This window comes from Anas platyrhynchos, chromosome 1, assembly GCF_047663525.1.
Source record: "Anas platyrhynchos isolate ZD024472 breed Pekin duck chromosome 1, IASCAAS_PekinDuck_T2T, whole genome shotgun sequence".
Classification (NCBI taxonomy): Eukaryota; Metazoa; Chordata; class Aves; order Anseriformes; family Anatidae; genus Anas; species Anas platyrhynchos.
Genome location: NC_092587.1, coordinates 109,891,481 through 109,918,166, shown reverse-complemented (window position 1 = coordinate 109,918,166; position 26,686 = coordinate 109,891,481). Strand labels below are relative to the sequence as shown.

The 26,686-nt window shown below is 44.2% G+C and overlaps 1 protein-coding gene across 15 annotated transcripts in view; it reads left to right on the top strand.

Moving 5' to 3' along the window:
- TIAM1 (TIAM Rac1 associated GEF 1) overlaps positions 1 to 22,832 on the top strand; it is a 154,874-nt gene extending 132,042 nt beyond the window's left edge. For 11 of the 15 annotated variants that reach the window (XM_072026333.1, XM_072026341.1, XM_072026320.1 and 8 more), the window contains 12 exons: positions 6,360 to 6,539; positions 6,965 to 7,033; positions 7,365 to 7,490; positions 9,659 to 9,767; positions 11,902 to 12,081; positions 12,212 to 12,330; positions 14,164 to 14,272; positions 15,496 to 15,554; positions 16,526 to 16,628; positions 17,367 to 17,454; positions 18,314 to 18,486; positions 20,418 to 22,832. In XM_072026333.1, coding sequence (XP_071882434.1) covers positions 6,360 to 6,539; positions 6,965 to 7,033; positions 7,365 to 7,490; positions 9,659 to 9,767; positions 11,902 to 12,081; positions 12,212 to 12,330; positions 14,164 to 14,272; positions 15,496 to 15,554; positions 16,526 to 16,628; positions 17,367 to 17,454; positions 18,314 to 18,486; positions 20,418 to 20,902 — 1,800 coding nt within the window. In that variant the 3' untranslated portion in view covers positions 20,903 to 22,832. Of the gene's footprint in view, positions 1 to 2,660; positions 2,970 to 6,359; positions 6,540 to 6,964; positions 7,034 to 7,364; positions 7,491 to 9,658; positions 9,768 to 11,901; positions 12,082 to 12,211; positions 12,331 to 14,163; positions 14,273 to 15,495; positions 15,555 to 16,525; positions 16,629 to 17,366; positions 17,455 to 18,313; positions 18,487 to 20,417 lie in introns of those variants that run through there. The other 4 variants (XM_072026312.1, XM_072026308.1, XM_072026356.1 and 1 more) reach the window with 3 other exon arrangements.
- Positions 22,833 to 26,686: the final 3,854 nt, after the last annotated feature.

Sequence of the window (26,686 nt, the reverse complement as noted above, 5' to 3'; positions counted from 1 at the left end):
AGAAGGGTATTTTGTGTTGTTTATGTGATATTTACTTCCCATGTAGAAATACTCTGTACTACATAGGCTTTCTTTCTGATTTTTCATGAACTAAATCTATAGAAATTTTGCTAAGCCTATTGAGAAATCTAGTAAATGGTAAAGGGCGATAGTAGAGAGCACTATTATTGCTTGAAATACTAATTTTTAAATACAGCAACAATACGGAGAAACAAATGAACAAAAGAAAGGGCACCTAACTGAAGAAAGCTAAATGCATGGTAAGATTTTCCTGGTCCTTTTGCTTTCTGTGTGCTTGAGAAAGCCGATCTGCATGGGGAGTGAGGAGTCTGCAGGGCATTTTGACCCGTGGAAAATCACCTCCTGGCCGGTACTATGAGGACAACGGCAAAGGTGTTTTCCTGTTCATGCACGGCTGCACCTTTCCATGCTCGTGGGATTATGGAGCAGATTAAGTTGATGTCCTCAGTGCTGTTTTACACGGGTTATTTTTGTACACGGGAAGTGAAACGCTGCTCTCAAGTCACCAGAAGGGACATGCTCCTTGTATCACCATTTCCACCACAACTTCCAGTCTTCCTTGGATGCTGAAGAGGACTTTCTGATTGTTCCATGTGTTTATTTACTGGCCATCTTGGCAAAGCTGAGCAGGAGCACTCTTACCCACTCACCGCTGGGCAGCAGAGGAAATCCAGTTGAGCTACGCTGGAGCCTCCTAGCTAGATGCAAAGTTCCCCATCTTTCAGTGCAGATGCAGCGTTAGCAGCTGAAGATCAGAAAATAGTGTTTGGGTTGTGCAATAGCGTGATTCAGGGACAGGGCTTAATCCTGCAAAGATCATCACTGCGTGGCAGCCTGCTGATGTCCGCAGCGCGCTGCTGAGGAGAGCTCCCAGCTCCTCCAAGGAAATTTCCCAGCTCGCCAGCCAGCAACGTGAGTCTAGATGAGAGTTAATAATTGATGGGAAAAGGAGAGGAACGTAGCGCTGCGGCTGTCCTTCATGCGTTCTTGTAGCACACACTGGGTAGGCTTGTTATGAAGGTAAGCTATGTGAAATCCTACCAAAAGCTGGACTGGGATCCCTTCTACCTGTAACTTTGTCATGTAGGTGATAGGTAGATGGGTAACACAGGAGGTACTTCAGTGTGGCTCATCTCCTCCTCCTCCTCCCTTCCAGCTGTCTCTTTCCCTTCCCCTAGCTCAGCATGTGTGCATGTGGGTGTGTGTTTGCTTAGTAGTGGTGCATTTGTGTCATAATCTGCAAAAGCCTCCAAGCTGTTGATGGTGGTTGTGGATTTGGAGGGTATACCACTGAGCTTTGAGGATTCTCCCCTTTTATTCCCCCCTTTTCTGGAAGTCATATCTTCTGTGTATCATAAAGACCTGATAACACAGAAATTACTTCTCCTTCGATATCCTCAAAGGAACCGTTATAATAACAAGCAAAAATAAGATTACTTTAAAGTGGTTTAAAATACTAGAATCCAATTTCCAAGGTGGGCTGAGGCATTCTCAGTGCAGTGGCATGGGGCAGCTGTTTTTCTCTGAACTTCCTTCCTGTCTAATTTCATGATCCCTTTTCTGAATCAGCCAGCACTCCTATGTGTGGGACCTCTTGGTTGAAATCTTCGTAAACACTAGCAAGCGTATATGCTTTCTGGGTGCAACTTTTTTGGTCCTGTAGGGGCTGCAGCTGGCAGTGGCCTGAACTGTACACCCAGTTGCTTCTCCAGGATGGGGCTCCACACTTTCTCTCTCTCCATTTCATGTGGGAGCCAGCACTGAAGAGGAGAAGAGAGCTGGGAGAGAATAAGGGGGGAGAGTAATTTCTTAAACAGTTACTTGCCTGTGTGGTGACCTGTTTTGGCCTTTTAAATATTTTAGAATAAATTGAGGTTTAAAGGAGGTACGCTGAAAAGTGAGGATATGTGTAAGTGCTTAGTGCTGCAGGTTGCCAAGAGCTGAGCTGCGTGCTGTGTTACATCCCAAGAGCAGTCCTTGTGGATATGTATTTTTTTTCCTATAATGGTCCTTTGATAGGGATGCTTTCAAAAATCAAAACCCAAATACCACCTGTAATCAGTTGCAATGCTGCAGGACACTCATTCCTTCTTGCTTTTAATTTGGGGCATCTGCCTCTTGAAAGTGAAGCTAATTACCCCTGCAGCTCCTGCTTTGGGGAGCATGCTGTAAGGGGGTGTGTGTGTGTGTGTACACACATACCAGTTAGAGGTGTTTTTTTGGAAGAAAATAGGTCGTCTTCTCTGTGCACCGTTATCGAAGACCAGAATTAAGCCTCAGAAACCTTCAGTGTGCTGCAATAGACGTGAAAGGATTAAAATGGGGATTTGAGGGGTAGGTTTTCCAGTGGCATAACTGGCTTTTTAAAGTTCTTTTAATTCTCTGCCTCTGTCCCTTCAGATGTTTAATATTCTTAGGCAGCGCAGTTCGTAGCCAATCGGCTCATGCTCAGCCACAGGCAAGAGACATTTATATTCCGGGGCTGCCTTCGCCTCCCCTTTGCTGCATTTCAGCCTTCCTGCTGAAGTTTCCCTCTACGCGATGCTACGAAAAGCAGCGTTAAATCTTCAGCTGCAGCTCCTGGCCGGCTTTTAATTCCAGCTGATGCGGTGAGTGAAGGAGGCCCACGGCAAGTGACACAGGAGGAGGAGGAGAGGCTCTGCCTGGATGAATATTGTCGCTGCCCTTCCTCATTAAAACGCGCCTGTCTTCTGCGCGAGGAAGCGGCGCGGGAGCTCTCCCGGGAGCTGGGAGGCATTTCGCATCAGCCCAAGATGTGGCGAGCTGGGATTGTTCTCACAGCCGAGCCTGGAGAGGCGGAGTGAGGGCTCCCCCAGTATATGCTGCCTGCCTTCCCGGCCATGTCGGCGCCGTGGCGAGGTAACCGTAAAGTCAAGAGCGAAGGCGCTGCGCGAGCCGGCGACTCCTTGTACCGCATGCTGTACTTGGTGAGCAGAGCTGCCGCGCGGCGTGACTGGGAGAAGTAATTAGCAGCTAACGGGACTTCCCATGCTGTCTTAATTGTAGGGCTGTGGGTTCGAGGCTGAGCTGTGATGCACGGACCCTGTAGAGGCTTTTTGTTATTGTGCAGTGTCATTAGCGGCCCTGCCAGTGCCTGAAAAGATGCAGTTTGCCTGAGTTTTGGCTGGGAGGTCAATGGCTTCGAGTCTGCTGCCTGTTGTGGAGCAGAGGTGTTGCGTGCAGTTCAGGAGGGTATTTATTCTGTCTGATGCCCAGGCACCCATATCTTTTGGTAAGGGGAATGCAAAAGGGAAATCGGAGACCACCCTCACAGCTACAGGGCTGGCAGCCAAACCTCCTGTCTGTGGGCACTGTTAACACAATTAATTGGTGATTTTCAGGACCTGCTTCCCCTGCATGCAAAGGGTGTGAGCTGAGCCCCCTGCAGAGGAGGGGTTAATGTACCGGCAAGGTAAACTTCACCCTACAGCCCAGTTGTGCAAGGACTCTGGCTCGTTTTAAGGTTGCTGGATGGGACTGCTGGCAGAATCAAGTGTGAGGCTGTAATTGTGGAGAAATCCCACTTCAGTAGTGGCTGGCAAGCAGAGCTGGTGCTGGGAGATAAAGGGATGTGCTTCTGTTCCAGGCCTTCCCTGCTGTATCCACTTCCTAAGGGAAACGGGGACAGAGGTGCTTTTGTTCATGCTGTTTGGCAGTTTGAAGCAAGCAGCTCTGTTCTGAACCTCACTGGGTGTGACACACACCTGCTTCCTGTCTAGCAATTGATTTTTAAGTAAATACGAGGTAGAAAGGATCATGTTTGGGCATGAAACAGTTTGTTCAATGAACAAGCAAGCAAGCAGGTTTGTAGATGTGCTTGAGCCTTTTCATTTTTCATCCATCTGGAGAGCACAGGACGAATGATATTTGGGAAATGCACAAAGATGCGGGGCATGGGAGTGGCAAGGCAGAAGCCAGAGCTGGAGCTGGCTGTGGGAGAAGCCAGCGAGCATTTTGTGGAGTGTGCACGTGTGGAGATAAGGCATTTAAAAGTCCTCTGGACTTCCTTTTTGGCCTATGGGCGTAGCTGTTCCCTCTAGGGCAGAGTCAGTGTCTGTGTGACAGTTATCCAATTTTCAGCCACTTGTTCGTGTTCGGCTGATGTTTCACAGTGTAAGTGGATTTGCACTCCCTCTCTCTGGGTGACCCATCTTTCCCGGCAGCTTACTGCGAAAGCATGATGGTGAGCTGCCTGCAGGGTACCGAGCACAAACTGCTTCAAGCACTTCATTTATTTTTGGAGTTTGATTCCTTACCCTGTTTTTTACATCAGAACTATTTTGAGTTGTACGCGTGGATCTCAAAATGAAGTGCCACTGGGTAAAGCTTCCTCACGTATTTTTTTTCAAGAGGTATTCTTAACCAAGTTAAATGTTTCTGAGGAAAATCCGGCCTATTGTGGGTCTCTGCAGGCTTACATTAGCAGCTATTAACTGTCAGTTCTTCATCCCTTTCCAGCAGAGCAGGTAGCTCAGGCAGGTTTTTTGGCTGCACTGAAGCCGGGCGTTAACCTACTGTGCTTTTTGGATTTGGAGCTGTTGAGATCAAGGTGACACATGTTGAAATCTAATGCAAACTGAACCTAAAGGCTTGGGTGTACTTTGTACTTAAGCGTCCAGCAAGCGTAGGTGGAACCTTGATGAGAAATAAAAGGAGGTACTTTGACTAATAAATCCAATGACGTGTTCCATTACCAGAGCTGAATTAGTTAAAAAATTGATTGGTTCAACTCCCCCCCTTTTTTTTATCCCACTTTTCCTTTCTTCTTGATACAAGCTTAAGTCTAAGACTCTGAAGATGAATACTTCTCCTTTAGGAAACTGTGTCCAGGAGGCATTTTTGTGTAGACAGCTGCAATTAGTTCACTGTTTCCAGTTGTGTCCTGGAGAAAATTATCCTTTGCAGAACAAGCCACCTTGCAGTGGTAAATGTGGGTAAACATTTACAGCCATAAGGTACCTTTAGGGAAAGGAACTCCATTATGGAGTGAAATCCCTTGCCACTCCAATGGTTAATGCTCCTCTCAGGATTCATGGCTGTGTAGCCTTGTAGGTGAACTTAGATGAAAACGTGTGTGAGCAGGCTCTGCAGCCCAACAAATGTGGAGCATTTTTGGCATGTGCTCATCAGAAGATGTGGGGTGGTTCAGGCTCCTGATGCTGTTGTTGCTACTGCCTGGTGGGAGTCATCTCCCAGGGGGCAAGGCTGGATCCCCAAACTGTAAGGTGATGGTATGCTTGTTTCTTCTCTCTCTCTTTTTTTTTTTTTTTTTCTTTCTTCTCAACTTGTCCCTATTTCTGCCCTCTCTGCCCCTGTATCCTCTGAAAATGATAATTTGGGGTAAGTTCAGGAAGTTTCAGCATGGACTGGAGGGATGTAGAGGCATTGCTGGAAGTCTGTAAATCTGGATTAAGATACTGTGGCAGGATTAAGGTTAGAGAGGTGTGATCAAGTAAAGCAGCTCCTTTCCCTCCCGTGCCCTCGCCAGGTCTTGGGCAGGGAAGGAGATAGGGCACGCTGCAGCCTTAGCAACCCTAGAAGCCTGAGGCTGTCGTCACTGACACTGGAGACTGTACCTGCTCCAAACTTCTCAGTGAAATGAAAGATGCAAGTAGGAGATCTGACTAGAGGAGGTGAAGAGAGGATAATTCTCTTTATATAGAGTTAGATGATTAAACATTAAAGAAACTAGCTAGATGTAGCAGCTCTGGGGAAAAAAAAGGAAAAAAGAAAATGGCTTACAGGGAGGAATTTCACCCTGCAAGGTGTGTTTCCAGATCAGAACAAAAATACAGCTACTTTCCCAAAGAGCTTGCATTTCAAGCCTTAGGCTTTGGTTACCCTGATGGCTCTGCTTCCCCTAAAACAGCTGAAAGGGTTTCTATCTCTGCATTGTCTCCGTGGCTCTACTGACACAGCCATTCATTCACAGGACTGCTGCAGACTAGATTAGGGAACTGCAGAGGGCTGGAGGGTTTTGTTTTCACAGTCATTTTTAGTTCTCAATTCTTGGGCCCATTTGTTTGTTTCAATTGCAAGTGCTGGACAAGCCTATTAAAGTTAGTGCTTATCTGAAACCAGGAATGTTACTGAACAGCACTTCAGTTAACTTGGATTGTGCATTTTTTTCCCTTATCCTGGGTTGCTGAAAGATAAAGTAGACAGATGTATGAAATGATGTCTACACTTCTGGACTTCAGTGACTATTATGAAGCCTCCAAGCTGCAACTGTGTAATTGCAAAGGCTTCTCAGCTCTGTTGTTCCTCTAGCTCTTGGCTAAGATATTACCTCTAGCCTTTCCTCTTTCTTTTTAAAGAGTACAGAACAGGTTGCTGCTTTCTGTCGCAGTCTTCATGAAATGAACCCTTCTGACTCAAGTGCTCATCCTCAGGAATTCACAGGACCCCAGCTGGCCACCATGAGACAGCTCACAGACGCGGATAAGCTGCGAAAGGTTATCTGTGAACTTCTGGAAACAGAGCGCACCTATGTCAAAGTAAGGGATCTCAGTGTGTCAGTTCAGTCTGCTAATATTGCTTCTGGAAAACTTTGTTAGTCTCTTTTCTGCTTCAAATCCGTGCATGTATATCTTGTCAATTTACCTCCAATTCCATAATCTGTCACTAGAATAATAACTTAAACAAATCTCTGAAATAAGTAGGCATTCAGAATTCATTCAGTCATTTTGAAATGACTTTGTTTGATATGCAGAAGAACAACATTCCATGTGATCCATGATTTTGTGGGTAACTATGTAGATGTTTCCTTTTACACAGTTGTAAATTCTGTGAAATTTGACTCTTGTTTTATGTGTGCGGAGGAAACATGCGTAGGCTTGGAAAACTGTGGTCTTAGCCACTTCAATATATATTCAGAAGCAGTTCAAGAAACCAACATGGGAATCTTTTTCTGAATTTTTAGGACTTAAACTGTCTGATGGAGAGATATCTGAAGCCTCTACAGAAAGAAACATTCCTCACACCAGATGAGGTATGCTAACTCTTCCTTACCTTTTTGCTAGATAGCTTACATGCACACAGTACTCCACTTCCCTAGAGCTGGCTTGCTAGTCCCAGTGAAGTCTACAGAGAAATTTAGAATTCAGTTTCTTCTAAAACAGCTGATTGAGCAGCACCTTTATGCCGTGCTTTTATTTTAACACGTTATACAATAATGGATAGTTAGTGTTTTTCATCCCTGACATCACTCATACGTGTATAACTGGACTGAGAATTACTGAAGTTCTAAAAAACATGATTTACCTGCAAAGTGACCTTAACAGTGATACTTTGAGCATGTTGCTTTTTTTTTCTCTTATTAGCTGGATGTTCTCTTTGGGAATCTGACTGAAATGGTAGCATTCCAGGTAGAATTCCTGAAAACTCTTGAAGATGGAGTAAGGCTGGTTCCAGACCTGGAAAAGCTTGAGAAAGTTGAGCAATTTAAGGTAATCATTATTTACATTCAGAGTAGACTTACATTTTGATGTTGTACATAATGATGAAATATCCCAGAAGCTGTCCTCTGACATGCTTCATTATACTTGTCTTGGCTACTGTCAGTCTGCATGTGAAAACTTGTATGTACTTACACTCGAGACTAATTGTGAGCTATTACTGGGACCATTTGAAGATCTGTGATTGATTGTACTTCATGTTACATTGAACTGTATGGAGCACTAGGAATATGTCATGCCATGTGCTTCAGGATGCTATTCTTGCCCTTCTGTGAGATTTCTTGTCTCGAGCTGTAAGGAGAATCTAGAAATGGAATATTACATAAAATCTTTGTTCTGACAAGCCTAATGCAGTAGTTCAGAAACCCATTAGGGCTATGGTTCAGAACATAAATTGAGTTCTGCATCTAGTTTTTTGTGCATAACAGAACTATATAGCAAGTACTTCTGGGTATCAGCACCTGTATGTGAAATGTAGAAGTGTAAACTAAAGGCCTATATACTGCATTAAAAATATATACGTATATTTTTTTCTCCTATATATATATTTTTTTTCCAATTCAGCTTTTAAATACTTACAGGGGCCTTATAAAAAAGATGGAGAGCAACTTTTTGCTCAGATAATGACAGGACAAGGGGGAATGTTTTTAAACTAAAAGAGGGAAGGAGGAAATTCTTCACTCAGAGGGTGGTGGGGCACTGGCACAGGTTGCCCAGAGAAGCTGTGGATGCCCCATCCCTGGAGGTGTTTGAGGCCAGGTTGGATAAGGCCCTGGGCAGCCTGATCTAGTGGGTGGCATCTCTGCCCATGGCAGGGGGGTTGGAATTGGATGATCTTTAAGGTCCCTTCCAACCCAAGCCATTCTGTGATTCTATGATGTGTATTTTCCATTTTATATATATATATATGTGTGTGTGTGTGTATATATATATATATATATACACATGTGTATATATATATTCATACGTACACACATACGAAATTGTGGAAGTGGAAATTGTTTTATGCTTTCTGTAGTTATGTACTGAATTTATGGCAAGTAGCTAATACAGCACTTAGTCTTCGGGGAATTTTACCCATGCTTTGACAACTCACCTTGGCAGAGGACAGGATGTCTTGATGAATAATAATAATTCCATTGGGATTGCTCTTCAGCTAACGTATAGCCCTGGAAGAACTACTGAAAGAAGTTTGTGTATGTGCATGCAATTTTTGCCATCAGGTATTCATTTAAAATCAGCATCAGTCCTGAATGCTGCTGTCCTAACTAGAACATCGCTTTTGTTTTGTAGGACACATGCCCTTAATGGGGAATGCAAATACCTTTTTTTTAGTGGTAGAAGCCTCTGTAATCACTGCTTGGACCTTTAAGAGAAAAATTGTTAAAAATTCCTCCTTATGGAGAGAAAGAATTGTGCTCTGAGTACTGCTACTTTTACCTCTTTACATAAAATGTGTACCAACTTCATTTTCACTGCTGTCCTATGGGCATAGTCTGAAAGCAGCATGCAAAATGGGACTTTGGGGCTTGGTTTCATTTCTGTAGTTTGTTTCCTTCAGCAGAGTGTAGGCAAGCTGCCTGTATGTTATCACATTCCCTCCCATGCCACTCTCTCACTCCTTAGAGGGTAGTGGAGCCAAAGACAGAGTCATCTGAGGGAAGGATTGTGTTTGGCCCATAACACAAACTCTTTTTCAGCAGGGTAGAGGCCTTGCTGTGTTCGTGCAGAGGGATGCTCGTCTTGCTTGCACTTCCTCAATGTCTGATCCGCTGCAAAGTTGGATACATCCAGTCCTTCCTATGGCCATTATTTAAACAAGAAGGTTTTAAGCTCAGGCAATTAAATACAGTTGTGGGATTGTGAACCTAGCTCCCTGTTAGGTGATGTGTCTTCAGATCAGCCTGACTGGGAGCACAGCTAATTATGTAAACAACATAGGCTGTATCAAGGTTGGATTCAGGCGCCAAGGCTGGTCCTGTTTTCTGCTAGGTAGTGTGAAAATATTCTAAAAAGGCAGTGTCTGCCATTTGAAAGCTAAATGGAAACGCTCCATCCCACTCATGCTTCTCTACTATTCCCCTATGCTTCTACCCCATTGCACAGGTTGGAGGAAAAAAACATTCTATGCTTTTTTTTTCTTTCTTTTTTAATCCTAGAAAGTGTTATTTTCCTTGGGTGGATCCTTCCTCTACTACGCTGACCGTTTCAAGCTGTACAGTGCCTTCTGTGCCAGCCACACAAAAGTCCCAAAAGTACTGGTGAAAGGTAAGAGCGGTGTGCTGGTCAAACAGACCACAAAGAGTTGTGGCATCAACACATTGGTTTGGGCTGTTTTGGGCTGCTGTGTGGATGATGAAATGTGTCTACTGTACACCAGAGACCACGTGGAGAGATTTGTGCTTGAGGAGTGGGGGCACATGTGCCTGGCTGCTCTCTAGGAGTCCTTGCAGTTTTGAGGAATTCAGTCTGTCTGTCCTGACAGGCTCACAAATTGCTCTGTGCCATGGATGTTCTTAGACCACCAGTGATGTAATGATACCCAACTAACTCATTACAACAGATGGCTAATGTTGCATGCAGTTTTTCCTCCACTCTTATTTATTCTCCCCCAACACATCCAGTTTCTCTTCAGTCATGTGGGGGATGAAAAGTCTTCATAAACAGGCAGTGTAGCCTGCACTAATGGGTCACTATGTATTTTGGAACCAGAAGTGGTGATGATCTCTGGTTCCTCTTAGGGTATGTGCAGTGAATCCATGCTTGTCATAATCCCATTGAAGCTCCAGCAAATGTGGTTGAATGCTGACAGCTGCTAGGAAAAGACGAGCCTGGGAGACTGTTTTATGGAAGCTGTCTAAATGTTTTAACTTCGCCATGCTCTTTCCCCTCTCTTCCTCTTCTTGCTTTCGATCCAATTTGCCTGAGAAGTTTACACGTACAAATTCCTAGCAGAGCTTGGCTTGCTGAGTTGGAGATGAATGAACTGTGGTTTGGCATATAAGTGCTCGCCAGCCCCCTTGCCTTGGAGTGATGGTTTTTGTCCCATAAAACTGTTAATCTCATAGAGCTAGCGCTGCTTCATGCAATTCATTTCTGGCTGAGATGTTACATAAACAGATGGTTCCATTTGTAGGAGCTCTGCCATTAAGGGGGGAGATATCCAGACATCTGGATGTCTGTCAATACGAAGGGTTTTGTGGGTTGTTGCTTGGGTTGTTCGTTTTTTGCTGTGCAACTTCTTTCATATCTTCTTGTAAACTTTCATTTACTGTGCTGCAAAGAATAGTTGGCAGCTCTGTGGAATACATGAATTAATGATTTGTTGCTAGTCATGTTCATGCTTTCTTTTGGCATCCGTTTCACCTTAATGTTAAGGGCATAGACTAGGTAGTTCTAGTGATTTATTTTTTTTTCATTGCTGACTATTTTTATAAATGAAAAATGGTTGAGCTTGAATTATGAGACAAACAGAACTTCGTATTTGATTCCAGAAATCTAAATCTCCTTTAAAACCTGAGAGTGTGTTTTAAGTGTAATTTAGTGTCCTCAGCTGAGGTGCAGGTGACTTTTTGGATTTGAAATTGAAGTTGCCTTATTAGGGTGGGTGACTGCCTGAGGGATGAAGCAAAAAGAAACAGAAAGAAAACCACCCAACCTGAGCAGGGAATGTGGCTCCCATTAAATAAGTTGTGGGGAATTATTTCTGCACTGAATAACTTGTATGTCTAATACTGCTACCTTATCCATGCTTCCCTCCCTGTACAAATGTATGTTCTAGTAGAAGGAGCAACAGGGGAAATAGTATTTCTAGAAATGCAGTAACAGTACAGTAAAAATGATGATAGCAATCAGGTACCCAGTCTGTCTGCACTATCAACATAAGATGTATAAATTTACTGCCTCCTGCCTCCTTAGTAGCTCTTGATTTATTTGTTGTTGTTGTTCACTACTGCATTTTAAAGTTTAATGATATTTAAAAAACAAACACAAAACCCAGACTTGCCAATATTATGGGTATACCTGTCAGACTAGACTCATGATTACTGTGACTTATTACAAATATCCAACGGAGCCTTTTCTTTAAGGAAACAGGTGATAGAAAGAATTTGTGCTTCTCTAAAAGAGTTACAGGGCCAGAAATACCATGGATAGTGAAATCAAAAACTGTGTATTTTGGTACAGTGTGTAGGTGCTTGATTTTAAAACCTAAATAGAATCTCTGTGGTAAAGTGTCAGGAGCACAAAACCTGAAGTGCAGAAATCCAGTAATGTGGATCTGATAAATCTGCAGTTCCTTGCAAAATGTCTGGATAAACTAATTTAAAGCTGGAAAAATCACTTTATTGGGGCAGCTGTTATTATTTCCAGTTTACCCAATTGCTTCACGTTAATCTCCTAGCCAAGACGGACACTGCTTTCAAGGCATTTTTGGATGCTCAGAACCCCAGACGGCAGCACTCCTCCACACTAGAGTCTTACCTCATCAAACCCATCCAGCGGATACTGAAATACCCTCTCCTGCTGAAGGAGCTCTTCGCTCTGACGGATGTAGACAGTGAAGAACATTATCACCTTGATGGTAAGGACCTAAATTACATTCCTCTTCTCTGTTTAAACTTCCCTGTTTAAATTCTAAGCCCTTCTCCTACCCTTCTTCTCAGAGGTTTAAAAATACCTATTTTCTTTTCCTTGTTTTCTCTCTCTTCTAGTGGCCATAAAAACAATGAACAAAGTTGCCAGCCACATTAATGAAATGCAGAAAATCCATGAGGAATATGGGGCGGTGTTTGACCAACTCATAGCAGAACAAACGGGGGAAAAAAAGGAGGTAACATGATCAAATTTAGAAGACATAGGCTGATATTTTGGTGTCTGTATCATGAATGTTAAATTTTATCAAATGCTTATGTTTCCTGCTGTGTCATTTCAGTAGGTCCTGGTGCAAACAGGTAAATCCCAATCCAATTCAAAAACTGCTTCTCCATGTACAGTTCAGTGAGTGGGACCGATGTAAAGAAGTGGGTTAGTTCTCTTAGAAAGTTGTGCTTTGCTGGGCTGGGATTCTGACCATGTCGTTTACCTTTTTGTCTGTCTTGACTCTCCTCATTCCACACAATCTCACCCCAACAATCTGAGTGGTCTGATGTGCTGAGGCGAGTCTGTACTTAAGTCTTTAATCACTTTAAAAATATCAAAGTGTGAGATCCAGTGCGTGAGAAACTAGTGTTCCTGTTTTAGAAAGTGTTAGCGGACCTGGTATGTGACAGAGCCCTGGGCTTTGGTCTAGGTCTCACAGAGCACAGACTGAAACATGTGAAGGTTGAATGTGGGCTCAGCCTTTGGTGACCATCTCAGAAACCTGTGGAAGTTGTCTTGAAAACTCAAACTGAGACCTGGACTCACCATTTTCTGATTTAAAATGTAGGTTTTCGGTCCATCAGTGCAGTGAAGGAGAGTGGTGGGCAGTAATGGGCAAGGTCAGGGGAGACTTGAAGGATGATGGAGAGACGTGCTGAAGAGCTGATGTGAGCAGTGATATGGGTGAATGCTGGGGAGACATGACCATAGGAAGTAATGGTTGTGGGCTTTTGCCAACAATTGGGGTGAAGATCAAGCCTAAGAGTCACTGGGTAAATACAGGACACAGAGGGGACTGGGATTGAGTGGTCTGGTCTTGGAGAAGTTTTGGGGGTGTGTCTTGGGCACCATCTTCTTTGGGGAGAAGCAGATGGAGGGTAGAGGGCAGAGATCAGGAGGGTAGAGGGCAGAGATCAGGTGCCTTTGCCAAACCTTTGCTGATGCTGGCAAGAAGGATTGGAGAAAGCATGTAAGGACTTCTGTTGGCAGAGCAGTTGTCGTCTCTCCCAAATGAGCACCAAGGCACAGCAAACATATCTTAGTGTTTACTCTTGTTATCACGGAGAGTTCAGATTGTTCTGCTGGTGCTCTCTGTGCTATTCTTTTGCAAAAGGCAGACTTCACAGAGAGAAGTGGGGGAGAAATTGTGTAAGATGGCCCCTAGACTGGGGATAGCCCTTGAATTGTCACTTTCGGGCGATCAGAAGTCAACAAGAAAGATTGGGTGCTGCAGTGACATTAGTATGCATTTCCCAACAGTCATTCTGAACTTGTTTATTAGTCCATTTCTAGCAATATGTCTTCCTCAGTTGAAAATCTGGGGAAAATCAAGAACCATGGCAACTGCTGGGGGGGAAGAAGCTGCTGTGACTGCTTCACCTGGTGCTGTCTTTGAACTACACCCCAAATTGTGTGTGTGTGATGGGGTTATGCTTAAATGTTTGAACAAAATAGCAAGAAACTTGTGAAGGAGAAGATGGACAAAGGAGCAGAAAAAGATTCAGTGTGGCTTTTCTGCTCCTCTGTGTTTTTTTTGCAAGCCCTGACTTATAAAATTGTGAGAGCTAGGCTCTCTGTCTGTCTTCTCCCAATCTATGCCAACCAATTAAAGATTTACGTGCGTCTAATGCCAACTGTCAGAGTCTGTTTGCACATACATGCAGTCATCTGGTTGAATATCTTATTCCAAAAATTTATTTGTGTTTGTTTATTTAAGAATCAAGTCCAGGAAAGTTTTCTAGAACTGAAGAAAACTTTGAACTGAAACACATTCTGTCTTTGTGCATGTGTTTGTGATTGGCAGGTTGCAGACCTTTCTATGGGGGACTTGCTCTTGCATAATACCGTGATATGGCTTAATCCTCCGGCTTCGCTAGGGAAATGGAAGAAGGAACCCGAGCTGGCAGCATTTGGTTTGTATCCTAGTAATTTCATTTCAGATGTTTAAAAGACTGTATAATGTGCCTTAGCAGATATTTGTTGAAGGTAGCTGAGCATTGCCTTCTGCAGGGTTGGCTGGAACTTAAAACTGTGTTTGTCTCTGTAATGGTCAAATTCTGTTGTGTGTTGATTTAAATCTGGTGAATAATTTGGAGATGACTGCTCTAATAGTGAAAGAGTTTCTTAAACTCATATCCAAGGCTATAAATTGAGAGCTATGCAGAAAGGTATTTGTTGTATCTGGGAAGATACATTTCAGTAGTCTGATGCATACCATGTAACTCTGCTTCACATCCTGTTGGACAAGCTTGAAGAGGCTCTGCCTCTTCTTTCCGTGCCTTTTGGCAAAAAGAACCCGAGCATCTAAATTTTGGTGGTCTTAAAGCTAGGCCAGGACTCCCAGAGAGTCCTGGAGTGATCTGTCTTCCTCCAAGAACTGTATCTTGGGTGGCCAAAAGAGAAATTGAAACTGTTATTGGCATAGATTTCAAGGTCTTTCCACTGTATCAAACCGTGGTTCTTTGGAAAGGTACATGAGCACTTATACTTTCAAATCATGCATTTGTTACTTTCAGACTGAAGTCAAGTTAAGCAGTGTGTGTTTAGTCCAAAATAAAGTGTCGGTGCAATTCAGTTCTAAAACAAGGGGTGTGTTTGAGGCCTGACAAAAGAGAACACGAAGAAAAACAGTCTTGAAAGACAAATTCTAACTCCATGTGGATGTTACATGATAATAGAGAATCAAATTGCACCTCTGTCTACAAGTGTTGTTCACTTCTGAATTCAGTATAGACCACTGTTCCCCACCTGGGAGTGGTTCAGATTTCAAATTCTGCCTTTGTGTGGTCTCACCTGATGACTGGCATCATGTGGTGGGATGCTGCTCATTTGTCTGAGGTGGACTTATCCAGGCAGATTTACTTTTGCTTAATTATCTTTTAATAGAACTGCTGGATTTTGAACAGTTGTTCAGATAACTGGCAACTCTTAGGTTACTTCAAGTCATTTGAAACTTGTGTTTGCATGCTAAAAGCTGTTGAGCTTATTTTTTTTGATAGGATTACTCCTGCCTTCCCTCCCTGGCTCAGCTGAGAGCTATCTGAGGAGTTGAAAGGTCTGTGAGCTTGGGTGTGTAGGAGACCCATTCCCAACCTTATTGACTATATGGCTTTTGTTTTTTAACTTTCTTCTCCAGTGTTCAAAACAGCTGTGGTCCTTGTGTACAAGGATGGTTCCAAACAGAAGAAGAAACTTGTAAGTTGTGTTAACTATTTCTGTGATGCTGTGTACATTTGTAGTTCAGTGATCAAGATCACTTTCCCTAAAGCTGTGGTGTGAGCGCGTGCTTTTGCATATGTGGTCCTTGTCCCCTGCCACACAACTGAGGATTTGAGTAATTCTGAGTGGGCTGCTATTCAGTGCTTTGCAAGTGTTTGTTTAGTTTACCCTTTGCTCTCTGCTGGACTATCCATGTTGCCTACGACACATCCATTTTATGCCGTGGAGTGGACTTTGATGAAACAAGGTACCACCTTGAGCATGTCTCTTCCGTTTGGCTCTTCAACCAGTGCTAATGAATCAAACATGAGAACTGTCTGTTGGCTTTCTTAGTGATGCACAATGTCTTTGCTTCAGTTCTGGCTATTACTATCTCCAAGTATAATATGCAACTAAGCAAGAGCTGGCTGCTTTCAGCTGAACTAGGTATGCCTACACTCTGTATCAGTGGATCCTACTAGAATCTAGCATGTAGAAGTTAAAGCTAAGCTTGACAGTGAACACATGACTTGCTACAACAGGGAACAAAGTTGATAGTATTACAGGAAACACTTTGGTTCCCACACGTGGCACAAACCGAAAGCGTTATTTGAAATACTCATCTTTTAAGGTTAACTGGACATAAAATAAGCTTGGATTGACCAAAGCAAAATGAATGCATGTTCATAAGTATGTGTGCAGTTGAAGGTGAGAATGCAGGATTAGTTGCAAACAAAATTTTGAAGGCATTGATAGGAGTTGATTGGTCTAATGGTTGCTTTTGTCTGGAGTTTAGCAAGATCTTCATAGACAGGCATTTCAGTGCTGCTGGTTACTGAGATGTTGTAGTGAGAAAAGAACTGCAGCAGGTCTCTAGCTGGACACTTTTAGTACAAAGCAATGGAGACCTTGGTGTCTGAATATCCTAAGGTATCTAATTTCTTAAGGGTATTTTGAAATTCTTCCAGGGAGGATCACATAGAGCTTCAATTTATGAAGACTGGGATCCGTTCCGCTTTCGCCACATGATACCTTTGGAAGCACTGCAGGTTCGAGCATTGGCAAGTGCAGGTAATGTTCCAGCTGCATGAATTTGGCAGTCTTTTTAATGTTTGTTTTGGGGACGTTTGCTGATCAGTGTTTGTCCTTAGTACATGTGTATGCAGCTTTGGGGACCCGAGAAAGGAATCTAATAGCTCTGGAGAGAAAAGAAGGGGGCAGAAGCTCCAATTCTGTATCTCTGCCTTGTCAGTACTTTTTTGAAGGCAGACAAGGTCCTGGAAAAACAGGACGACGTAGTTGCTGACTCCGGTTTGTTTTGTTCCTTTTCTCAAGTCCTGAAGGAGATCTTGCAGCTGTGAGAAAATAGGGCTAGTGAATTCTTGTGGTAAATGGCTTCATGTGAAGGTTATTGTTTAAAACTTCGATATTTCTAACATATGTTCCTGTTCTTTTGCATAAGTGAAAGTGGAAAGAGCATAGGGTGTAGCTGCCTGTAGAAGTTATGCCTGTAAAATGTGACAATACTATATGAAATATCCAAAAAGCTGTTCCCCTCCCCCCCCATATTTTATAGGACTGAGTTACTGAATATGAAGTTCTACTAGATTTTGGCCAGTTCAGGTGTTTGTTCTTTCTTGGCTACTTCCCCACTGCTGCCTTTCATCCATAAGTTAATAATATTTGCAGTGTATAATTTGTTGTCTCAGACAGTCTTAAACCATTTTTTTAGGGTAATGGAATACATATTGTTACTGAGGTTTACGATGAGAACCTGATGTATGAAATGCTGTTTACTTTTCGTTCCAGATGCAGAGACCAATTCTGTATGTGAGATTGTCCATGTTAAATCTGAGTCTGAAGGCAGGCCAGAAAGAACGTTTCACCTTTGCTGTAGGTAAGTGTGTTTCCAAACTTTCTAGTAGCAGCTGCATCTCTGCATCCCAGCTTGCCTATGTCATTTGTTTAAGGCAGTCTGGGAACAGCTGGTGGGGAAAATGAGCAGAGGGTGTTAGAACCTCGTTTCTGGCAGGCAGAGTTTCATAAAGTCCATTAAGATAAAGGCACAGATCTGATCAGCCTTGCAGTTGTATGGGAATGTCCTTATTACAACTTTTCTTTCACAGATTTACACCCAACTAAACTCCAGCATTATGCTAGGTAGATGTTTGCATGTCTTGTTCAGCTGACCTTCCATGCCAACAAGTTCCAACCCCTGTTCTTAGGGCATTACCATTTTATTAAATGACTTTTGTCTGTCTGTGTCACGGTGTTTGCCCTGACATGTTTTAGGCTTCAAATCAGAACTTGGTGTGCAAGGTTGCTGGGGTCCCACGGAACTGATATCAAGCCAGTTCCCACTACTAGGTAGTAAAGATTTGCAGGGCTACTTCTTGGTGTGTGATTATGGGAGACAAACTGAGATCGAATTAGTCACTATAGGTCAGTTTGATGTTTATCGGAGAAAGAAAAGTTTGTGGTTAGTATTGGAAGGAAAAGGAAGGCTCAAGGAGTGAATGGCTAAATGTTTTGTTAACATACAGAGAATTTATTTCCTTGGATGTCCATTGCAATTACTATAGATTTAGCTTTGCCTTGAAAATACTGATTTAAATTGAATCTTCTCTGGGGAAATGTGTGTCAGTCAGTCTTCAGTTTTAAATTACAGTACTGGTTATTATTTATCTTATTTACAGTGAGCTTTCAGCAGTTTGCAAGAGATAACTCTGCCTCTTGTGTGTTCCCCTGTTTTTCAGTTCACCAGAACACAGGAAGGACTTTCTGAAGGCAGTGCATTCGATTCTGCGGGATAAACACAGAAGACAGCTTCTTAAAACCGAAAGTTTGCCCTCATCCCAGCAATATGTCCCCTTTGGTGGAAAAAGATTGTGTGCTCTAAAAGGTGCAAGGCCAGCCATGAACAGGGCAGGTACTGTAGGGCTACAGACTTTCAAGATCCCAGTAACCCCAGCACCATTGTAAGACGTGGTGGTATCTGATACTTGTGTATTAGGATTGGCATTCTCTCCTGTGTATGTAAAAACTGCTGTTTTTCCATGCTTCACCTCCTCGAGAGCCTTAAATTGCCTCTGTTTACCTTGCTTTGCACTCAAGGTTCAGCTTCAGAGAAGTCCTTCTGGCATGGAAGGAAGAAACAGGATTTCTGTCAATACCAATTGGCTGTGCACTTTAATCTGGAAATGGGTTTCAGCTGAACAAAACAGAAGCCCGCTGCATATTTCTTAAACAAAAGCATGTACAGAGTTTTCAAGCTAACCCTAGCACTTTTAACTAAAATTCACTTGGGGGAGCTGATTTTTCTTGTGCGTGATGTGGTTTGGAGAGACAGCTTTGTATGTCCTCCGTTTTTAGCCTTTTCAGCTCTATTGCTAGAGGGCACGTACTTGTACTTCTCACACTTTGAGAGGCGTGCACTTGATGCTTTATTTTTGTAATGGTCTGTCCTAAACCATGGATTTTCCTCTTTGGTTGACTTCAGGCAAAAGCAATGAGAAAATCCCAGGGAAAAGCAGGTTTCACTTTCAGAATACTAGATGATGGAGGGAAGAAACACGTGATTTCAACTGGAAAATACACAGCACTGCTGCGTGTTTTGTTCTGGTCTGTTTTTTTCTGCTCATTAGATCCAGCAATGTAGACAACCAGGCTTTCTGTTCCTCTTCTGTAATAGGCTGCCCAGACCAATAACATTTGCAGCACGGCTTCTAACTTGAGGTGATGCCTCAGAGCCTCAAGATCAGCCTCAGAGGCACTTAAAATGTTAAGTAAGAAGATTCAGAGGACCAAAATGCATCCTGTTTTACCACAGTGCTTCTTCAGTCAGCCTGTGGGGTTGATGTGTAGATGCCAAAACTTATTTTAGTTTGGCTTGGCAGTGCATTTGCATGATGAATTCTGCTGCAATTAAAATCTTCAGACTTTTCCCTATAGTTGAGACTTGCAACTGTTGAACTTGATGCATGTTTTGAGGGTCAGGGATATTAAAGTGTAACCCTTTCCCCTCAAGCTGCTAGAGTTCAATGAATAAAAACTGCAAGTGCTAAGGTGCTCTTCAGTGGAGGGAGACAAACTGTAACCTTGGAGTTCACCTGCTTGTGATGGAGCTACCTGTGTGTGCAAATAAAGTGCTGGAATGCCTGCAGCTCCTTTGGCTGCAGGATTCATCCCCTGCTTTGTCTCACAAGCCTCTCATGAAAATGTTCCCACACAGAAGATGTGAACTTGCTAATTGGGCCAGTTGCAAAAGCTAGCAGACCAGCTGATGCTGCATAAGGAACTTCTGAAAGGTTTCTTTGGTTTTCTTGTTTTTTTCTTCTCTAGTAAGGAGAAAGTGTGGAAGGGAGTAGCAGAACCTGGATAGGAAACTTCCCCATAAAGCAACAATGCCAGCACCTTCAGTACCGAGGTAGCTACTTGGAAGCCTAAAATGTTGTTCTTAGCCAAGACAAAGCAATTTGCCGTATCGATGTGTAAGGCTAGTTGAGTTTTGCTGTGTACTGACAGCAGGGAGCTGCTTCTGAGAAGCTGAGCTGAACAGATGCACTTTGTGATGGCTGGCTGCCTACCGCTTAGGAGGAACAGTAATTGTGGGCCATTAGCCCAACTGTGGATCTGAGTAGCAGAAACTCCTTTTTCAGCTGGAGAGAGACCTGTGCCGAGGAGCTGAGTGAAGTATGACTTGCCTGCAGGGAGGATGCTGAATGACTAGGTCATTCTTGGGAGTCTGCCCTGGTTTGTGCCTAGCGGTGTTAAATAAAGGGCCCTTGGAAGACTAACTTTTTAAAGGGAGTTGTACCGTGTGTAAAAAGCCTCTGGGGTTTTATCTTTGTGTGTGCACAGTGTCAGCCCCAAGCAAGTCTCTTGGGAGGAGGAGGCGGCGGCTGGCCCGAAACAGGTTTACCATTGACTCAGATGCCGTCTTCGCGAGCAGCCCCGAAAAAGACCCCCAGCAGCCCACGCACAGTGGGGACACTGACCGCTGGGTAGAGGAACAGTTTGACCTTGCTCAGTATGAGGAGCAGGAGGACATCAAGGAAACGGACATCCTCAGCGATGACGATGAGTACTGCGAGGCCGTGAGAGGCGCCGTGGCCGACCGAGAGCTCCGGGAGCGGCTGCAGGCGGCCTCCATCACGAGCAGCCAGCCGTGCCGGGGAGACCGCGCGTGCCCGGCCATGGACACGCACGCCTCCAGGATGACCCAGCTGAAGAAGCAAGCGGCCTTGACCGGCATCAACGGCGACGTGGAGGGCCACGGCGAGGAGGTCATCTGGGTCAGGCGCGAAGACTTTGTTCCCAGCAGGAAACTCAACACGGAGCTCTAAACCGGTCCCCCTTCCCCGCCTGGATGCGTAGGTCTCCCCGTCCTGCCCGCCCTCCCGCCCGCCCCCGGCACACCGCCAAGAGCCGGTCCCCGTAGATTGCACACTTGCACACACCATTTCGGCAGCTGAATTGGTCCAAAGCCATGCGGCCACACTCTAGGCAACTGTAAACCGCTCAAAACTTGGAACGGAGTAAGCTTAAGGTCCTGTCTTACGTTACCAAGGGCTTTCACACACTTTTATTTATTCTAACATAATCAGGGGCTGAAATTAAGTGTGGGGAGAACATCATCACTGGAAAACAAATTACTCTGGATGTCTTAACCTACGTGCAGCAACCTAGCTTATCCAATAGCACAACAAAAAAAAAGGGTTTTCTAACCGTAAAGCGTCAACCGTAGGTTCATCTCCTTAATGAGGAAACTGCCTTTTTAACCTGTACAGTTGCAGTATTCTTACTACTTTTCCCTCTTTAAATGTAAGAGAATATACATGTATTTTAGGGATGTGTGAGGAAAGGTTTGGGATTTATGTTGTGTTAAGTCCTCTTGGTCTGTGGCTGGTCTAATTTAATGTCAATGTTGGAAGCTCTAGTTTTGCATAATGTTATAAAGATGCCAAACTCTCTTAAGAGACCCGAATTTAACACTTGAAGAAATATTTTTTTGTATTTTACCTGAGATGCAGGGGCACAAAGGGATAAGAATTTTACAGTGTTAGCTTAGCTCCACGTCTAGGATACGAGGCTAGCTTTTTGCAGAGGGTTAGGAAAGGTGGTTTTTATATTAAAATATGAACTGGAAACTCTTATTTAGGTATAACTTTCTTCAGGAAAAGGATTACTGTATATGTTTGAGACTGGAGTTTAGTTAGGTAATAAAAAGAATAAAATGGCATGACCGAATTGTAGTGGAGCAAACCGATCTATGGTGTAACCTCGCTGGAGCTAGTGCAGCAACATCATGGATTCGTTTGGTCTGCTTTCTCTGACACAGTTTGGGCATAGGGGACAGGGAATTCATGGCCAAAAAACTGACCTCATCCACTCTCCTGCTGTGGGTGAAACTAGTGTATTTTCGTTCCTTTATAAAAGCTTTTCCACTGCAATAGAATATGAGTAAGTTCTAAACAAGCAAACCTCTTTAGCATTTTAAATCTTTTATTTAAACATCTAAAACAGGGTAAAATGTGACTATAAAAGGTTTTTAAGTAACTTCCAAATACAAAACACAAAATAGCACTTTTTTTTTTTAAGATTTATATAGCTTTTCCCATTTCAGTTTTACCTATGGAAAAAAAAAAGGAAGATTATATGAAGTTTTCTTTTTTTTGGTATCTATTGATGTTTGACACATTGGTAGGTACTTTGAAAACCTGAAATTTTATAATAGCTTTAGGATTATATTTTATAAAATCCACTCTGACTATATTTTAAAACATAATGAAAACTATTCCCCCCGAAATCCATCACTGTCTTTGTGTCCCAGCTAGCATTCCTGCCTTGCCCCCCACCCCCTTCTGGTTTCTGGTGCACTATACTTGTTCTTACGATAGCTTTCTCTCTTAAACTTTTTGCTATCCTCTCATTTCTTTTCGTAAAAAGCTTTAGAAAGGTTTCTATACCCTTTGTATTATCACGCCATTGTTTTATATCACCCACCTGTCAGTTGTGTCCCAGCATACTAGAAAAGCAGAGGTTTTAGCTGTCCTGTGCTGTACCCAGCGGAATACAGTCAGTTCTGGAATACTGGAAGGCTGGTACTGGAAAGGTACCGTTGTTCTTGTACATAATGTCATGACATGTCTATGTCAAAGGTTCTTATATATTTCTTTTATAAGCTGAAAGAAGGTCTATTTTTATGTTTTTAGTTCTATGAATGGAACGTTGTAAATGCCTGTCAGAAATAAAATACTGGAGGAAAAAAAAAAACAGCTGGTATGTGTACATGTGTGCTCCAAGACAGGTCCTTCTTGGTGACAGCAAGCAGGAGCATGTCTTCTGGCAGGTGAAGCCTGCAGGATCACTCTCCCTGCTTTAGCAGCCTAAGCCATATTAAACTAATATATTCAAGTCTAACTATCAACGCTTTTCCCCAAACGTGTGAAACTTCATCCTCTAACGAAACAAGAGTGAAAAGCATGCTAATGCTTGCTTGTGAGTTTACCTGAGAACAAACGTGAACAAGTATGAACTTTTATTTTAAAAGCCATAACCTCTCTTTAATGTGTGATGTTTGGCTGTGTTCACACGTTCATCTTCTCTGTGGTTTAGTTTTTACTGGCTACTGCAGTATTTCCAGCACCTGACTGCAGCCTTCAGACTGTATACAAAGAGCTCGTCCCACTGCAATAACATCACGCCTTGCATCAAAAATTAGTATTATGTAGCTAATTTATCTCATATCAAGCCTTTCACAGAGGGTTTGATAGGTGGGAAGTGCAAAGCTTCAGCCTAGCTCTTGTATTCCCACCTGCCAGCCTCTGTAGCTTAGGAAAGACGTGAGGTCTGAACCGTGCAGACTGGATGTGGGTAGGGCTCAGCTCATGCCTTACAGACGTGAGAGTTGCCATTTTCTCTACTATATTCATAGCCAGTTATGCATGTTTTTTTTTTTTTTTTTTTTTTCTGTGATGCTCACAAGAAATATAAGTAGGTATTTAAAAAAAAATAGGAGTGTGGAGGGGGGGAAGTAGCAAATGCCAGAAGAATTCTCTTGATATTAGCAGAGTTTCCCCAGTCTTGCTGTGGCTGGTTTGGCCAAAGCCGGTCCCTTTGGGGCACTGAATTGTACTCCAAGTGTAAGGAGCAGAGAACTGGTTTATTAGAAACCAGGGCTTTATTGACCGTGCTGCTACAAGAGCCTTGCAGGGCCCCAGTCATCAGTGGGCACAGCACAGGCACCCCTTAGCATTGGGGTTTGGGAAGTGCTGCCCTTAACTCTTTTTCAGCAGGCAGTTTGTTGTCTTCTCTAGGCCTCCTCAAAGGCCTGCTTTGCTTGCACCTGCTTCAGAACAGCACAGGGAGTGTTTTGTTTCTGAGGTGGTTGTCTCTGCAAATAACAGGCCGAGGATGTGACCCTGCTGCCCGTGTGCTGCTGGCTGAAATGCAGCCCAATAACCGTGGGGACAGCAGTGCTGCCTCCCCCACAGCTCCTGTTCCCACTCCTGATGTCGTAAGCTTTTTCGCAGCTTGCTTTCCTTTCCCTTTAATTTCATTCTGAACAATTGCTGAGAAAGGGTTGAACAGTGGAGTTCTCCTTTTCAATCTTTGCAAGTACAAGAGCTGCCCTGCGTGGTGACTGAAGGCTGTCAGCGTGTCGGTGCTGCTGAACAAATCTAGTCCAGCATTTCGGGAGCCTGCTGGGGCCCATCATTGCTGGGGAGGTAAGGAGAGGAAAGACACTCTTTAAAAGGTTGCTTCTTCTGTTTCTCCTTTCCTTTGGCTGCGTCCTGTTGGTAACACACATCACCCCTGTGTCATACGTGGTCACAAGCTGGAGCAGCTTTTTGCAGTAACAAAATCTTACAGTAGCCTTAGGGCCTGGGTAAATTGCTCCCGTTTTAAGCCTGACAAACGAAGGCAGGTAGAGGAGTACACACAAGGTCACGCAGCAAGCCCATGGTACCAGTGAAGCGCTGGCAGAAGGCTGGTTGTCCATCAGGCTGGGTGATGTTTCCCTTTCATTAATGTAAGGAAATAACCAGAATTAGTAAGGAATCATGTCTCGTGGCGGAGTAACAAAGATGAAAAAGTCATACTGACTGCCTAGGGAGCGTGGGAGTGAAATATCACTGGACTTAGATCTAAACTAAGTTTAGGTACTCAAAAGTAACATTTTCTGCTATGCTGTCTTCTCCCACTTGAAGCAGAATACTTGAAATGAGGAATTCTCCCCTTAACACCCTGGTTTAGCACAAAGGTACTACTCCCACGTCCCAGAGCCTGGTAGGCATTTAAGGCCAGCATCCTAACCAAAATGCAGCTCCTGTGAAGGAGGGACCTCTTGGGAGAGATTGATTGCAGGGGACAGTGGAAGGTAGGGTACGCCTCAGGGCTCCCGTGCAGACGTGCCCCATGTCCTGCCTCAGAAAGCACCCACAGACCTGTGTCAAGGGAAGAACAGAGCAAACATCTGTGATGGTTCCCCACTGCACTCCAGCTTCCATGCATTCTAAGGGTCTTTCTGAATGGGATGTCATCAGAAGGGGTGGATTCAGTTGCCTAAACACAGGCACGTGGTGCTGTTTTGCTGTGTAGTACCTTGAGACACTTGAGAAGACCATGGCATCCTGCAGAGCCCAAGGCCAACTCTGCTGCCCACATCCAGCCTCCTGGTGCCTCCCCAGAGGTGCAAGACACCATCTGCGTGGGGCCAGGAGGAGGCAGGAGCTTCAGGTGGGTGATGCTGTCCCGGAGGGGCAGCCGGAGTACGGCGGGGAGCCCTGGGGCAGCTCAGATGAGATGGCACGAGGCAGCTGAACCCCATCCTGCAGGTCTAAGAGATCTTCGACAACTTCTGCTCCAGGAGGCTGTCCAGTGTGCCCTTGATGCCAGAGGAACTTTTTGTGTTCAGACATCCTTTGGCACGGAGCCTTGGGGCCTGTTTCCCGCTCAGGGCTGTGCCCCCAGCCTTTGCTCGTTACGAATTTTGATCCCACTAGAGTTTCATTTGACTCCCAATAATTTATTTATTTATTTATTTTGCATTGGAGGAAACTCTGTCAATCTCTACTTACTTTCTCCACGCCATCTGTAATTTTATAAACCTTTTTGCAGAGCGCCCTGTCCCCTTGGGGATGACAGTAAAAAGGCATGGAAAAGAAATTGCATCGAAATGCCCTATGGTACACGCAGCAGTTCCTATACCTGCGGCATCTCCTGCAGCAAGTTAACGTTTGTTACTTAACGCAGGATTATTTTCGGCTTGTGATCCTGCCAGCCTAATCCGAAACTTTTGGGAAGTCAGTGAAGCAGCAGGATCACGAGCCAGGGCAGCACACAGCGAGAGGAGCAGGCACCACGCGGTGACAAGCGGCTCGCGCCCGCCGGCTCGCTGTGCACCTCGCCGTGCCAGAGCTGAAATCCTCCCCACTGCTTTGGCACAGAGCTACCACGAGCCAGCAGCCTGCCTGAAACAGAGGAAGCACGAGGGAAACTTCCTCCTGTGGTTTTCTCCTGCGATTGTGTGCACGGTTTGGAGAGGCAAATGCATTTCTGAGGGCTGGCTCCGGTAGGGTGTGAGCTAGAGAGGTGTGCCGGGGCCCCGTGTCACAGCCGTGCAATTAGCTGGCGACCCGTGTGAAATCACACGCTGTTACTACAGCCAGATAACCTGCTCTCGGGGAAAACGTGGTCGAGATGAAACAGGTATCCCGAGGAAAGAAGGAATAATTAGAAATAGCATGCTGGAAAAAAAAAAAAAAAAAAAAAAAGGAAGAAAAAAGAGGGAGCAGGAGGGCCTGAAATTAATTACTGTTGCAGGAACCGGATCAAAGCCAGGAAGGGAGAGTCACAAGGCTGCAGAGACACGTGAGCTGAATGCTAAGTGCTGCTGCCCTGCCTCGGGAGCGAGAGCAGGCTCCGGGCCCAAGTGCATGAAACGGGGCAAGGGCAGAGCCCAGCACCCCTCCGTGCTGAAGGGTCACCATGTCCACGTTTTGTGGCATGAACCTCGCTTTAAAAAGGGGGCAGCTTCTTTTTAAAGTCTTCTTCACCTGGAATGGGCTTAAGTTGCACCAGAGGAGTTTTAGGTTAGATGTTAGGAAGAATTTCTTTACTGAAAG